This window comes from Lipophrys pholis (genome assembly GCF_963383615.2).
Source record: "Lipophrys pholis genome assembly, chromosome: 17".
Classification (NCBI taxonomy): domain Eukaryota; kingdom Metazoa; phylum Chordata; class Actinopteri; order Blenniiformes; family Blenniidae; genus Lipophrys; species Lipophrys pholis.
The window spans coordinates 21467756-21484615 of NC_137643.1; the positions used below are offsets into that span (position 1 = coordinate 21467756).

A 16860-nucleotide genomic window follows, 5' to 3' on the forward strand; every position below is an offset into this window, starting at 1 on the left:
CTCCATCGGGAAGCAGTTCGGGGTTCAGTGTCTTGCTCGAGGACACCTTGACACGTGGACAGAGAGGGGATTGAACCTGCGACATTCAGTTAGGCTAGAATGCCTAAAACGTATGATACTGATGTTTATGGATGAAGACGGTCAGCTTTACACTCTGTACCGCCATCCAGGGTTTTTTTTTTTTTCCTTTTTCTTTGTATTGAATGACAAAAAAAAAAAAAAAAAAGGAATGGTGAACTCTGTCCTCGCCTGTTTGGAGGACGCCGTCGCAGATTTACTGGCCTTCCTTCCCTTCAGTCGCCAGGCTCGTGTCGCTGAGCAAACTCCTCTGTGGCCACTGCTGGGGCCCATCCGACTGCAGGGCTGTAATTTGCACTGGCAGTGGAGAGCGTATAATCAACCCCAGAGAAGAAGAAGAAGAAGAAGAAGTAGAAAAAAAAATAAAACTATTTTGGACGACCGAAAAAAAAAAAGAAATGAGCGAAGGGCCTACGTTTAGTGGCGAGAGCCAGATGAGTTCAGCGACTGAGAAGGAGGCAGCGTTCGTTTGATTGAGGCCGATGGCAGCGTTTGCACTGCAGATAACGGCGAGCAGGTTTTGTTAACCCCCCCCCCCCTACCACTCCCCTACCACCCCCACCCCCCAGGGGTCCGACAAGACGGCTCATAAGTGGGAGTCTGAGACAAACCGCAGATCTCTTGCCTGTCAAATCGTAATCGGTTCCGAACGGCCTTGACGTCTCCTCAGAAGAGAGTGTGATTCTGAGCAGGATCTGTCGCAGTCCCACGATAAACACCGTTTGTCTTACTCTCTCCCCCGGAGCGAGCTTGACAAACGTACGCGCTAAAGTTAACCGGCGGCTTGGAAACCCCCAAGTCGTATTTGTCCTGTCATGAAGCTTCAAACCTCAAAACCGCCGTTTGATAACATTCTAACCCCGTCTAAGTGGGACCCACGGCGGGGTTTGGACACGTCTTTTCCCCTTCACCACCGTCTGACGTGCGACACTGAAGCTCCAGGGAATCAACGACAGTTTCCCCTCGCTTTACCGACCGGACCTTGGCTCTGGCGTCTTGGCGCTCTGCTGGTGGTCCGCGAAAAAACTGAAATCCACTAAATTGGTAATCTGTTTGAAGAGATTAGAGTAGCTCGGTGAGGGCGCCTGTTTCATTTGTGGCTTTTGGGAGCTAAATGTACAAGAGATGTAAATCAGCCTGCACTGTATTTATGGTCGATCCTTGTTTCATTTACCCCAGAGACTCTTTTGGAGTTTTGGGCCGAACAAAGAATAACAAACAAAGAGGATTCGCGAGAGCCTGACAGACTCTCTGATTTATCGACAGTATGTTCTGATGTCTGCTGCAGCAGGGAGGAAAACCACATAATTAGCACTTGCTCAGCGACCGGGGTGTGATAATGCGGAGTGACGCCGTCGTCTCGGGTCATGAAGGACTAGTCTTCAACTCAGAGCTGAAATTACACTGAAAAGTTACTTCAACTCCAAAAAAAAAAGCAACTTTTAATCGTAGGATGAATAGAAATGTTCCTCTTCATTATCAGACTCTTATTGTCCAGGATAGGGGTCTGCAACGTTCAGGAAGTTTTTTACTAGTTCCACCAAATGAAATTCATGTGGAGCCACAAACTTGTTCAACCTTAAAATCAAGGATAAAACTGTTTTTATATACAAGAAATCTATCTTGATTCACATCTATTAATTTTAGAGATGTCATTTTAAGCTGTTTTAGCTTTTTTTTTTAAAGCATCTGTTCCTTCTGTACTGCCTTTTATAGCCATTGTTTGTTTTTTGTTTGTTTGTTTTTATGGAGGGGAGTTTATGTCTTTTTGCCGTTTTATCGGTTTTAATTATTGTGACTCTTTTAGCCATTTTGACTGTTTTCATTTCTTTGACAGTTGTTTTGTGGCATTTTTATGTATTTTAGCCTTTTTTTTTTTTTTTTTATTATTTCACCCTTTATTGCGATTTTATGCATTTTAGCCATTTTAGCAGTTTTAACTTGAACCGTTTTTTAGCTATGTTCACCCGTCTTTCAGCAACTTTATTTGTTTTGGCTTTTTTAGTTATTTAAACAGTTTCTAGATTTTTTTCTATGTTAGCCATTTTAAGTAGTTTAGCCACTTAAGCATCTTTAGCCATTTTAATGGTTTTACATTCTTTAAGAGTTTTCAGCTATTTTATCCAGTTTCGCCACTTCCGTTTTAACTTCTTGAGCAGTTTTTGGTGATTTTATGTATTTTTATTTAATCTTGCAGTTTCTAGCAATTTTAGCTTGTTAGCCAGTTTAGTGATTTTAGCAGTTGCTGTTGTTTTAGTGTATTTGACTCTTATTTCTGCTGTTTGTAAATTAAGCCATTTTGGCTCTTTTTCTTTTATAGTCATTTTTAGCAATTCTGGTCATTTTAGCTATTCTAACTTTCTTTTATTAGGATACATCAGTTGTTTTGAAAGATGGTGTGCAAATATAATAAAGACAAGACGTATGATTTTGAGCTACTAGAGAGGGGGTGAAGAGTCACATGTTGCTCACCCCTTCTATAGATATTTAAAAAATTTATAAAAATATTCAAGAAAATAATTTACATTTTTTGAACAGACACTAAAATGGACTTTCTCTTTTCGACACGCCCTATCCTGCGTCGCTACGTTTGTTTTTGTTATTATGATTATGGCCACCAGAGGTCAAAACTGATTGCAGAGCTATAATCTCCTTTAATTGAACTAAGGCCTTTTAAATGACCGACCGTATCTCTGATCGATAAACATCTTTTGAAATGATCATTTGACATGTTGGAACTGTAACTGACTGAACTCCCACTCATATTTATCAAAAAATGTCATTTGTTCATTTGAAGTTGTCACGATTGCATTACACCGAACCGACTCCATCACAAGTTGAACCTCACACAGACATTTAAGATTGTTCCCAATCTGGCTTTCTTCATTTCTCACGAGGCCGTGACTTTACGGAGCTTGAAGGTTTTCCACCGACTTCTTCTTCGGGGTCTTTCTCTATAGACTCCATATGTTTTGGCCTGTAGTTTTTCCCTCCAGCTGCTTTGGTTTCCTCCGGTCCAAAACGCTTAAGTTGGATGAAGTGGAAACTCCAAATGGCCCACAGGGGAGATGTGTTTGTTTGTCTACGCGTGCGAGCTGTCATAGATCGGAAAACCTGTTCCTTCTGCCGCACCGTCCTCCGGCACCCTGGTGACACGGAACATAAAGTCACTGTACCTAGTACAAGTGACAATAAAAGGCATTCTATTCTATTCTATTCTAAGGTAAAACAGGCGAAAGCAAGAAGCTTTGATCGTTCTGGCTTCAGGAAAAACACTTCAAATGTAAATTTTTTTTAACTTTTCCGATGCATTTCGATCAATTTATCAGTGAACAAATGTAGTTATTTATAACCCAGAGACAACTTGAATCTATTTTTCCTATCAATCCACCTGTGTAGTGACGGACAAAATCATAGCATTGTGCTTTCCTCTAAATATCAGCTTTCTCCGTGCCAGCCGAGCATGAAAAGAGTCAACATGTCCCTCCACGGGGCTAAAACACACAGATTCATCGCGCCGACATCTCTTTCTGCTTGAACTTGAACATAGCAGGAGTCCGAACAGCCGTGCCAATGCATCTGTTTTTTCTCTCAGAGTGATGGATGTGGGTGGGAGACACAGACAGGAACTCAGATCCCCCAAAAGACACTCTTATAACAACATCCGACCTTTCTGGATAAACGCTATTCAAGACTTCTGAGTTAAGAAGAAGAAAAAAAAAAGAGGTAAGAAGCTTTTAACACAGCAGCTTGGAATGCATGAAATAAAACCATCAAGTGATTCGTAATGTGCTTCAGACTCAAACAAAACAATCGGCTGACATTTTCAGAATTATGTTCTAGGAGTTGACAGGTCGTTTAAACGTTGCTTCAAAAGTAACGTTGTTCACACCAGATCGTGTCCAAAATGAATTCAAATATGGTTGAGAGCTACTATGAGCATGCCAAACCTGTAGGTGGCAGTCTAACGAGAAGCATCAAGCCTCAGGCTCGAGCCGTTGTGATCGCAGGTGCAAACAAGCCGAAAGCTTTTGCACAAACACGAAAACCAAGCGCAGCTTGAGCAGCATCCAGTGTCGCAGCAGACCAACAACGAAACACAGGACGCACATATGCCACGCTTCTTGGAGTTTCCTTTGCTGTCGTTGTTCATCTACCGAGCAGGTGAAGAAGAACTATTCATTACAGCCGTGTTGCACGTGTGCAGGAGAATACCGCTGCGCTGAACACCACTGTCATAACTGGACTTCCAATATGCAATTTTCCATTTTCATCGACTGTCAACATGAAAAGTGGCAACTTCCTGTCTGAAAACCGTCTGAAAGAGAGAACAACTTTGAGGGAAAGCGCCCAACGCAAAGCATGTAAAACATATGATTTTGTCTGCTTAAGTGTATTAAAAGCTTTGTGGTTTCCGGATATAGCCGGCGCTGCGTGACGCCGTTGGCAAGGCAGCAGGTTTGCACATACCTGGAACCTCTTCCAGACCATAACTGGTGCTGTTGGGCTGAAAGCGGTCAGGCTGGACCTTCATGTTTGGACACAGGACGTCTGAGGAGAAAGGACAGTAGTTCAGTGAGACACACGGGAAATGGAATATGCGATTGTGCTAAGTCAGCAGAGAAAAGTTCAAACATCCTCAGGGAAACCTTGTCATTGTCACTGAGATCATCAAACCACATTTTGTGGACTGAAATCTGAAGTATTAGTGGCTTAACAGCTGTTTTATGTGGTTTGGGTTTTTTTTTTTTGTTTGTTTCAAATTAGTTTTCCTTTCTGGAATTGTTTTTCCCACAACAATCAATTTACTTTATTGTCTGGAATTGGCTGAGACAGACTTGGATGAGGAGATGAGTTTGGATCGGACTTCTCTTTTCCCTCACCTTTCAATGAGAAATGTCAGGATCAAACTGGGCAAAATATAGAAAAAATGTATTTTCATACCATTTTGATCATTTTTAACTCTAATCGGGATATTGTGCCGTCTCTGTAATGGTTCCAACACGTGCCTGAATGGAAATGCTTCAGTTACTTTCTGCTTTGGAATTCAAAGGGAGAAATTTTAGTTTAAAGTCCCGGATAAAGGAAGTTGGGTGCAGCTAACAGAGGTTTGATGTGGATTTAAAGTGCTTCTTACAAGAGTCTAAGGCTCCGTTTACACGACGACGTTCTTAGGAGAAAACAAAAACGTTGCATGGCGTTTTGAGACAATCAGGCTCTTTTTGAAAACGCTCCATGTAGACAGAGGATTCACAACTGTCCTGGGACACTGCTATACTCATGAGCACTACGGGCGCAGTTAATAGGTCTTCTTCACACAGATGTCAATAGATGTCAGTAGATGTCGGTAGATGTCAGTAGATGTCGGTAGATGTCAATAGGTGTCGGTGGATGTCAGTATATGTCAATAGATGTCGGTAGATGTCAGTATATGTCAATAGATGTCGGTACATGTCAGAGTAGTTGTCAATAGATGTCGGTAGATGTCAATAGATGTCTGTAGATGTCACTAAATGTCGGTTGATGTCAGTAGATGTCGGTAGATGTCGGTTGATGTCAGTAGATGTCGGTAGATGTCTATAGATGTCAGTAGATGTCACTAAATGTCGGTTGATGTCAGTAGATGTCGGTAGATGTCAGTATATGTCAATAGATGTCTATAGATGCCAATAGATGTCGGTAGATGTCAGTAGATGTCGATAGATGTCGGTAGATGTCAGTATATGTCAATAGATGTCTGTAGATGCCAATAGATGTCGGTAGATGTCAATAGGTGTCGGTGGATGTCAGTAGATGTCGGTAGATGTCGGTTGATGTCAGTAGATGTCGGTAGATGTCGGTTGATGTCAGTAGATGTCGGTAGATGTCTATAGATGTCTGTAGATGTCACTAAATGTCGGTTGATGTCAGTAGATGTCGGTAGATGTCGGTAGATGTCAGTATATGTCAATAGATGTCTATAGATGCCAATAGATGTCGGTAGATGTCAGTAGATGTCGATAGATGTCGGTAGATGTCAGTATATGTCAATAGATGTCTGTAGATGCCAATAGATGTCGGTAGATGTCAATAGATGTCGGTACATGTCAGTAGTTGTCAATAGATGTCGGGAGATGTCAATAGATGTCGGTAGATGTCACTAGATGTCAATAGATGTCAGTATATGTCAATAGATGTCGGTAGATGTAAGTGGATGTCAGTCGATGTCAATAGATATGAGTAGATGTTGGTAGATGTCGGTAGATGTCGGTAGATGTCATGCCTCCCAGTCTATAATCTCCTGGGACCTTTTGGTTTTATAGTTGAGAGTGTAGTTGCTCATGTGTTTGTGGTTTCATTGCTGAAACACCCAACAGCGCCAACTTGTGGCCCAACATGCTAACTACACTGTTTTCAGTGTTTTTGCCGTTTCCATGTAAACAGACATTGTTTTCAAAGACATTGTAGACGTGGAAGCAAAAATGTAATAATGAGGCTTGAATTTGATTTGAAAATATTATTTAAAGATAAAAGTTTTAACAACTTACGACGCTCAGCAACTCCCTTTTGAAGTCAGGCTGGTTCATTGTTCGTTTCTATACCCTCTAGTTTTCAGAAGCCTTAACGCTTGTTTCTCTCGCAGGGTCTGGCAACCTCGTTCAGGAGGGAAGCCCCAGTGTGTGTGAATGGGTGACGATGGTTGAGGTTCCCCCAGCAGCATGTAGGAAGGCCGGGCACCACCCGAGACCCCGCAGCAGTGTCATATTCCCACAGGCGCATATTTCAGTGAGGGCGATGACAGTGAGAAAGGCAACACCTTCAGGTTTGGGTTTTTATTGGCAGGCGCAGTATTTTTCTATTTGGATCAAGGTGCCCACTTCAGAGCTGAAGAATGCAGCGAGTGACACCGCTTGATTTAATAGATGTAACTGTTGACCTAATGTGAGTCACGTTTTGATAGTAGTCTTGTGGGTTGTGAGTTTTATTTATGATTCTACTAGTAGTAAAAAATACATGGAACTCTTCTTGATTGTGACGTCTGTGGATTTAATGGCCGAATGAAAGACTTACGCTTTGCCTGAGATGTTGTTTCATTGGTCTGTTGGTCTATTTCCAGGTGGAAATATTTAAATAACTACTGCAGATGTTGATGATTTCAATGTTTTCTGTGGAGAGATTGTGGTGATTAAGGTCATTTGGGTGATTCCCGAACTCTTCCTCCAGCGTCACAGTGAGTTTTTAGGGAAATGTTTTAACAATGAATGATTGGATTGGCGAGAACTGCAGCAAGAAATCAAATGTTTCCCAAAGGATGAACTGTATCAGCAGTGCTTTTCCCATTAAACTCCATCATCAGTAAATCATATGACAAGCACACCAGCGAATTAGTCGTATGCATAATGATCATTTGAACACATACGGACCGATCGCTTTATTCTCAGGGTTTGATCATTGATATTCAATGTCAATGTTTTTAGCTTGTTTTTGGCCGAGTTTAAAAAAATATGTTGGAAAGAAAGGACCCTGTAACAGTCACCAGACACACATAGTAAGATGACTGGAGCCCTCTAGTGGTCATAGTAGTTATGACAGACGCAACGTAAAGCTGTCATTTGGGTTAAAAGAAAAACATTTTGACATTTTATGCATTTGGGAGAAATTGTGACGTCCACATTAATTTCATTTATGAAATTACACACGTGAAGGGTTATTTGTAATTAATCTTAGAAAACCAATCCTCCTGTTTCAAGGTGTTTTCCTCCGGTGGATCATGATCCACGGGGTGTGTTTGTTTGAACGCTGGCTGGCGTGAGGAACATACGTACGCCAATGTTGCGTAAGTCAAACAAATTGTTCGGATTATTTAGTGTCGTGAATGTTGGGGAGGCTGTGAAGGACCCGTCTGCCGGATCCTGGAACGCCTCTAAAGCAGAACACATGTTTGTAGGTATTTGAGGGAACCCTTCAGTTGAACCAGCCCTCGTCGAAGAAACACCTCATTTGGTTTTTAAGGCCTTAAATTAACTAAACCGTCACATGTTTATTTACACTGTTCGTACAGAAAGTAATGACGGGGTTCTGATGAGGCGGTCCCTTCAAACATACTGTATCTATCGCAGTGAAGGAAAGTATTTTGAAGGTTTATGGTCAATTCTTAAGGAAACAATAAAAGAATCAACATTCTGGATTTCTTTTGGTGGCCAGACCAGTCTTCATTTTAATATCTTTTTTAACTTTAACTTGTATATTTTATACTATATTGTTGTTAAAATGAACTTGTGTTTTGCACAAAATACTAGGTACTTTTTGATGTCATGCAATAGGCTGCCTTTTGTGCAGTACTACTACTGATTGAAGGGAAGATATGTTTAACTCATTACAAGAAGGTTTGTGAATCTGATTTTTTTTTTTTTATTACACACACACACACACACACACACACACACACACACACACACACACACACACACACATATATATATATATACATGGAAGTGTTCAGAACAACATTTTTTTTATGGTTTTAGGTTACACTTGAAAATATAGCCCATAAAGAAAAGGCATCCAAGTGATTGAACCTTTGCTTATTGAAGACAGATGATTTCAGGCATTAAAAAAGGCATGTTGAGTAACTTCTAAGAAAAAAAAAATATATATGAATCCTTTCGTTTGGTTATAGAGATTCACTTTTGTTATATAACAGAATTTTCCATCCGTACACTGGAGGCAAACTTTGATTAGATTAATCATAAGGCATCTTTGAATAAAGTTTATGGCGCTGTTTACCTGACAATGTTTTTGAGTGACAACCCAAGACTTTTGTTGTGTTTTTTGGTGTCTTCTAGGTGGAATTCTTTGGAAAAAAGCTCCGACTCCGTGGAAACAAGGGGAACGCAACTTTTCCACGGCCATAGTAAGTTGTTCTGCACATGCTCAGTAGCTGTACGGTAACAACAATGGCCTCCAACTTTGTTCATCTGTCCATACGAATGCTTCGAGAGTATTTATGACGTATTATTCTCTGCGCTCGTTTGTGTGTGTTTTCATTATAAAAACAAACAACAGCACTTACTCATGGCCTGACATAGACTGTTTTCAGTGTTTCTGCAGTTTCAATGTAAACTGACATTGTTTTTACAAAGTTGTCTGAATGTGAAACTTTTCTGAAACACACAGGCAAAAACAACAATTTCACTTGAAACGTTGTGTAAACGGGGCCAAATGTTTTCTTTTTCAGAAATGTAAATATCATCAGCATAAGTTTCTGGGAAAATGTTTGTATTCTAAAACAAGCATTCAGTTAACAATGCAAATAACGGTAAACTCCCGTATCGTACATGTAACTCAATCGCGCTGTAAGCACAATAAAGAACAATAGTCTGGTTTTCAGCTGTTTTTCTTTTCAGTAAGATACCTTCATGAGATTACAGTTACTTTCAGTTTAAATTGATCCAATTAAGCGGGTTGGTGTATTTCCCTAAATAAGTTCCCACTTTTCAAATCTGTGTGATCTGTTCACTTGCTTTCATTTTACAACTGAGGAGGGAAATATGATTGAAAGCAGTGGAGCATATCAGGATCCTGTCATCAGTTTAAATCAATCTGTTGGAGGAACTACTCATTAAGTCTAATATTAGCCCAGCAATTTGTCCGCAGCCCAACTGCCAGTCCTAAATATCATCCGTGGCTTAAAATATCCCAGTGAGACAGTCCAACGTCCCTCATAGATCAAGTATGTGCCAAACGACAATTATCAAACCCTGCAATTTTCTTAAATCACCACCATGAAAAAAAAAAAGATATAAAAATCATCATGTCGGGGAGGCTTTGAACCTCCGTGGTGTTGATTGTGAGGACGAGTTCAGTGGACACGAGCCGACGCGCTTAATGAGAAGATCTAAGAGGTTGATTTAACTTGTGGGCGTTTCAATACTTTCTTTTTATTCAAGACACAGACATCCTGTCTGATTTCTCTCTGCTTTGGATCTAAACTTAGCTGGACTCCATGTTCTTGACCATATTAATCAGTGTTAAACCTTCAGACTCTCTGCAGTGGCTCCCTGAAGCTTTTATGAATTTTTATCACTTTTTCAAAATGTCTTCTAACACATGGATATAAAGGCATAAAGAAGTTTTTTTTTTTTTAAAAAGCCAAGATTGACTTGCCAAAGTAAGACTGATATAGCAGAGAAGAAAGAAAGTGTGAGAATAGTTAAAATGACTAGAAAAGAAGCCGAAATATTGAAAAATTACCGCATAAAAAGTTAAAAACACTAAAATGGCTGATATTCTACAATTATTCCGAAACGTGCAACAATTACTGACATTAACTGAACAGTTCAAATTAGTAATACTGATTAACAGGTCACATGACTAAAATAACAAAACAATGGCGTCATTGGCCATCATTTTCAAAAATGTGTTGCGTTACTTGTTGTACTTTTCTGAAATGAAAATGCAAAAATGATGCGTTTTCACTTGAAATGTTGTGGAAATGAAGCATTAAAGTTCATCACGATAGAGTAACAAAGAGGTGAATATGTTTTTCCACAGCTTGCCTCGTTACTTGTCTACGTTGAATTATGTGAAAGAACATCTCATTGTTAGTAAAACAAATATTTTAGATCTCTTGAAATTTTAGAGCCTCGTGAGGATCGAAGGTGAGAAAAGTGAACAAAGAAACATGCTCTGCTGTCTTCTTTTTCATTGTTGGAGAATTCGATTTTTGTCTTGGATGCTGCAAGATGAACTTTTATTTGAGAACAAGTGGATTCATAAAATAACTTGGGGGGGCCTGGATTCAACCTGCAGGTCTGAAGTTTGTGCACGAGAATAATGGACATTAAAGTGCTTAAAATGGCTAAAAATGCTAGAAAGAAGTTTCAAAATCAAACCATTTGAATTCACTAAAAAGTAGTAAAATGAAATGTACATAAAACCAAAAGATATAAGTATTTTTAATTGACTGTATAAATTCTTTATAAATTAAACACAAGATACAGTTTTTGTATAAATAGCAAAACTATATAAGCTTTATAAGCTGTTTTGTTCTGATCTCATTTTAAAGTTTTTTCTTTAGAAAGTAGCAATAACAATGTAGGTATAGCCGATATTGATGAAATAAAAGAGAGATATTAGGGTTTATTTTCCTTATGAAGCCAGTGTGTCCAGCAGTTATTGCCTTTGTGTGAATGAGAGGAAGTGCGTCATGGTTCTTTTTTTTTTTTTTTTTAAAGGTGGCGTTAGCATGCTCAATAGCTGCGCTCCTCCCTGCACTTGTGGCCCTGAAGCTATAATTTAAGGAACCGGCTGCGATCTAAATTGGAAGCGGCGTAAAAACCTTTGGAAATGAACGTCAGGTTTCAAAGCATCGGCAGCAGTTTCAGCGTCGCACACCTCGGTAAATGTTTAATCCCCGCGTTCCCTGTCCTCCGCCATTATGACTGCTGCATTTTTTAAAACCTGCCCCAGGTGTCGGTTATTGGTCTCCAGGGTCACGTCGGGTCAAGTGCGCGATGCCACAAGGTGAGACCACACATAGCGTCCATTTTTAAACCTACAGATTAAAAGGTGAAAACATGAAGCGGACCCACTTGAAATATCACAGCTATAATTTCCTGGGTGAAAATAACTCCTTGCGTTGCTCGGGGAGCCGGTTCTGCTGACTTGGAAGCTTCACCCGTGGAGATTTTGTGGATTAGAAAAAGCAAACACAAGAAGTATTTTTCTTTTCTTTTCTTTCAGGGTAAATTTAGCCTTTCGGTCAGTTCAAGTCTACACACTGGCTGCACAGCTTTGTTCCTCGGGGCGCAGCCGGCATTGCATTGCTGGCTGGCAGATTGAAGGTCTGCGGAGTCAAGGAGCAAGGTCGCAGTTCAAGGAACCTTAACATGATTCCACGCGCTTCTTTTAAAGCGCAAGAGGCGTGTGACAGCGAGTGGATGTGCCCTCAGTGAGCTGTAAAGGCATTTTAGAGACTGCGCACACTCTTCGTTTCGACGGGAATGTCTGGTTTTACCCTGCGAGACTTGATAACTTACAAGCCAGGTTGAAGTAGAGTCGAGCGCTTGCTCATCTTTGATCGCACCGTGTAATCATATCATCCCCATTTCTGTATTTAATGTTGGTGGTGAAGACTCGTGGCATCCTTTTCTTTCCTGTCCGGCTAATTTTAGGCAGGAATTTCATGCGTTGGCGTGCAAAGCATCCGCCTTCTCCACGTAAACACGCGCAGAGATACTCCCCCCTTTTCTCCGCGCTCAGCGGCCGGACGGCATGGAAGCTGTTGGAGCTTTTGTGTTACTTTCAAGTCGTTTTCAGCTAATTTATTTGACCGTCACTCTACGTTCTGAGGCCATTTGCTCGTGTTGAAGGAGTTCTTCAAAGCTCACCAGTGGAAAGAAATCACTGAGGTTAGACTAAGACAGGCTTTCCAGCGCTAAACGCCTCTGCACCAGAGGAGTCACAAAAGCAGCTCCACCACAGATATGCCTTGGTTATAGGAAACTTGTCATTTACAAGCCAAATTTCTTCTTTTTTTTTCAAACAGCCCCCTTCACACACTTCATATTCAATCAAACTGAGCCATGATCGCAGAGCGCAGCTTGTGCAGCATGTGCAGCTCCTTGTGGTCGGGGTGGGGTTTGGTGGTCAGGGTCTTTCCTCCGCACGGCGGTTCGAGGTTAAAATAAGAGTCTAATTTGATTAAGTGCACGTTGAGGGTGAGGCAGCCTCTTTAAATGGACTTCAAAAGGTAGTGCGAGCGACGTTTTGGCCGCGAGCCTCAACGAGTGACTTACTCTCACACAGCCGCCTCCTCAGCCTGCCCCTGATCTTGTCGATGGCGTTGAAGTCCGTCACGTGGAAGACGTGGGCGTTCTTCGGCTCGGCGCCGATCTCCTCCAGCTCCACCTTCAGGGCCTCGCCAATGCCCACGGCGAACATCCTGATGCCGGCCTTGGCAGCCGCCTTCGAGGGCTCCAGAACGTAATCCTGGCTTCGGCCATCTGTGAGGAGGATGGCCACTCTCTGAATCCCTCTGGCTGTGGGCCGCGCTCCGTTTCGCTCCGTGAAGATGTTGTCGGTTGTGTAGCTGATGGCGTCCCCGGTCATCGTGTTTCCGCCCAGGTAGCGTATGTTACCAGCCGCTCTCTTGACATCCTCCAGGGTCATGTGTCGCCCCAGGTTGAACTCCGTGGTGGGTCTGTCGCTGTACCGAACCACCGCCACTCTCGTCTTGTCGGGCGCCACGTCAAAAGACTCGACCAGGTTGGCCACCCATTGCCTAATCTTCTCGAAATTCTCCTTCCCAACGCTGGACGAGGTATCCAGAATAAACGCCAGGTCATAGTGGACATTCTTACACCCTGCAAGATGAAGGATGAAGGGACGATTTAGTCACGCACAAGCTTTCAAACTGATATTGTGTTAATGTGTTGGATTTGATGGCTCCTACCTGCCCTCTGCGCTTCCACTGTCTCACTGGAAAGAGTCAAGGCCAGGATTAGCAAGACCAGGGAGACCCTGAAGCCCAGTCGTAACTCCATCTCGGCCCGGGTCTGTTTTGTTTATCTTGTTACCACCATCAAGCTGTCCAGTCTGAAAAGGCAAAGAAAACATCAACATAGTTTGTCTCCCAAATGATTCTAGTGGTGATTCTCTTCATTTGAGTGAATCATGGTGGAAATCCATCCATCCATCCATCCATCCATCCATCCATCCATCCATCCATCCATCCATCCATCCTTCCATCCATCCATCCATCCATCCATCCATCCTTCCATCCATCCATCCATCCATCCATCCATCCATCCATGCAGGAAAGTTTGAGTCGTGCAAAACTTGGGAAGCAATTATATGTCCTGACCTGAAGAGATCTTTACTGACAGTCAAATTATGTGTCTAATATTTCAGGTTTATGAAAGACATTTACTTTATTGTTCAGAATGAGTCCCCCGTTCACTACTGACTGAAAAGTAGATTTAGTAGCTCGATCTAACCATAGGCCAAATTTATCACTACATGGAAATCATATGAAACATGTTCTTGCTTGGGAATCTATAAAACATGTTTACTGTGTGCAGCGCATCGCTAACATGTTTCATTGGAATAAGATGGAATAAAATCACATCTACTTAAATACTGGGAGTGTATGTGCTCAACGTGCTGAACGAGTAACTGAAGCAGAGAAGTTTGGGGATGATGGTTAAAATAAGAATTATTAATTGGCTTTCGTTGTCGGATATTCTCTGACCATAACAAACTTTCTTTGAAGCATATTTTTCTCCAAGTTTGAACCATTCGGGCAATGTAAGGATGCTACAAGACATTCATTTGGTTTGATTTGTAGTGTTGTAGTACTTGAGAGCGGTATGGAACCACATTTGGATCATCTTGGTCTTCTGATGCTCTGGTCTTGGTCTTGACCCAATCTCGGGTTTCGTGGTCTTGACTACAACACTATTTCCCTATATTTAAGTATTTAAATACTAGATATGTTTTGTTAGCCCTTATGTGCTTGGTTCAGACATTGTGCTTGACTCCATATGAAAAGGCACATAAAGAAAACAGTGACGTTTAATTTCAACAACACCGGGTAGTGAGTGAGAATCTGACGTTCTGATCTAATATGTGTGTCGCCATTCGGCGATCTTCTCTAAGTGTGACAAAGTCTTGTTTTAGCAGGTGTGAGGACTCTATAAGAAATCAAGGCATGGTTTTACCTGTTTACATGAATATGAGTGAATAAGCATTTACAGTCTAAGACAGGCGAGATAAAAAACTATTTCCCTGGTAAGAAAGCCATCCTACAAATGCTTCACTCTCCAAATCTGCTTGGCATTTGTATTGACAGATATTGTAAAAAAAATTTGGATTTGATTTTAACATTAAATTATTTTAAATCCTGTTGTTTCTGTTTGCCATGCTTTGAAGAGAAAAGATTTCATTAGTTGATATCCAGCTTCCACGCCCGCGTTAAAGGTTCAAAACCTCAGCTGATCGTCGCACGTGATGCCAGCCTCGGCTGTCTGTATCCACAAGCTACAGTCAAAGCTTTAAATCCCAAAATTCTCACTGTTACACACTTCTCCTTATAAACCAACAACAGATAATTTGCTAATAAGAGAGCTTAAGGGGATAAATATTGGTATGTGGGTATTGCTGCATCCCAACAGTCAAGCTCATTATGCTAAGCTAAGCTAAGTATGTTTTTAATGACTGATTCCCCCCCCCACTCTTCTTGTCCCACCCTTAAGATTAAAGCCTAAAAAGGTAATAATTGATGCTCAAAACGTCAAATTACAATTTTCAGGGGGCTTTTAAAGTCTTATGTTGAGAACTATCGGGATTAATTCATGCAATTAGCACAAAAATAAAGACGTTTAAACATGAAACTATTTCATAAGGTTACAAAGTGGGGAAAATTCTTGAAACCAACTGCCTTCTCACTGTGGTTCCCCTTGTGTACTCTGTGGAATAGAGAATGCATTATTTACTGAGGGTAATAGCAAAGTGCTTTCGCCTCCAGACACTAATTTCCCTATCTGATTCTCCACTGGGCTGTTTTCTACGACTTAGTCTCACTGTAGCTATTAATAAGCAGAATAGGCACGCTCTCTGAATCGCTCTAATTGCCCCAATTAGTGCGCTTTTAAAATCCTAGAAATGCAACCCAGCAAGTACTTTAGCGCAAGAAAAAAAAACAACCAAAAAAAGAAACATCTCAGCCACCCGATGAAAGCAGCCGAACAAGATTTGAATTCATGCTCGTAATCCTCTTTACCCAACTTTGCACAAGTCGAACATATTCCAATTAGTCTCCCTTTCATCACTGATTGCATTTAAATGTGCTGCGCGGCTGCTTCCAGCTCCTGCGCCGCGGCTAATCCGCGGTTTTTACGAGCAGACACAGTATCCGAAAGGAAAAGCTAAACGCAAGCTGGCTTGCCTCTGTCAACACGCGAACCCGAGGCCAGATTCCTTACAGACTGCACCTCTGTATCACCGGGGCCCCGTTTCCACTTCCTGTCCCAATGGTAGACCCGGGACCGGGATGTCGAAAACAGAAGCTCCGCGTTTATCATTCTCCAAAATGAGAAAAACAGACTGTTCTTTTTTTTTTTTGTTCTCTCCAAGTGCAACCCAAGAAGATGAGAAAAAGAGAGGAAGAATAAACAAGTGGGTGAAGGAGGAGGAAAATGGCATACAATTTAAAACCGAACAAGTTTCTGCAAGACTTTCTAAGTATCTCAGACGTTTCAAGGAACAAGCGGTTGTTTGTCGATTGTCTTTTCTTCTGCCTTACCTGGCCTGTCACTCACTCACTCACTCACTCAGTTTCTCCAGAGGTGTCTCGTCCTCAGCCTCCAGCCCTCACACCTCCAATCAGCACCGTGGAGACATCGTTATCAGGCGTCAATAATCCTCCACCCCCCCTTCCAAAATAAAGTCGCTCCTGCGGGCCGGCGAGAAGCAGGTTTATGAAGCAATCCGGGAGGGGCAGATGACAATCCAGTGTACAGTGGTGTTACAAAGTGAACTGAGGTGAGATTCAGCAACCTTGTGTGATGAAGAGAGGGAGGGAACTCGGAGGAAGAAAAAACAAAAAAAGTAGAGGGGGGGGGAGTGTTGGGTTTCACAGGGGGGACGAGGTGGCTTCTCTTCTCGACAGGGTTGTGCTCGCACATATAAAAAGCATGCAGCCAATTATAGGCCCAACTTTCTGGATATTTTTGTCCCTCTTTTTCTCTCTCTCTCTCTCTCTCTCTCTCTCTCTCTCTCTCTCTCTCTCTCTCTTTCTCT

General features: G+C 41.7%; 1 protein-coding gene across 2 annotated transcripts in view; it reads right to left on the reverse strand.

Moving 5' to 3' along the window:
- Nucleotides 1–16627, reverse strand: part of col22a1 (collagen, type XXII, alpha 1) — a 66050-nt gene extending 49423 nt beyond the window's left edge. The window contains exons 1-4 of one of the 2 annotated variants that reach the window (XM_080484793.1): nucleotides 16364–16627; nucleotides 13514–13656; nucleotides 12858–13424; nucleotides 4549–4629 (exon numbers count right to left, since the gene is read on the reverse strand). In XM_080484793.1, coding sequence (XP_080340919.1) covers nucleotides 4549–4629; nucleotides 12858–13424; nucleotides 13514–13604 — 739 coding nt within the window. In that variant the 5' untranslated portion in view covers nucleotides 13605–13656; nucleotides 16364–16627. The remainder of the gene's footprint in view (nucleotides 1–4548; nucleotides 4630–12857; nucleotides 13425–13513; nucleotides 13657–16363) is intronic. The other variant, XM_080484794.1, reaches the window with a different exon arrangement.
- Between the last annotated feature and the right edge of the window lie 233 nt (nucleotides 16628–16860).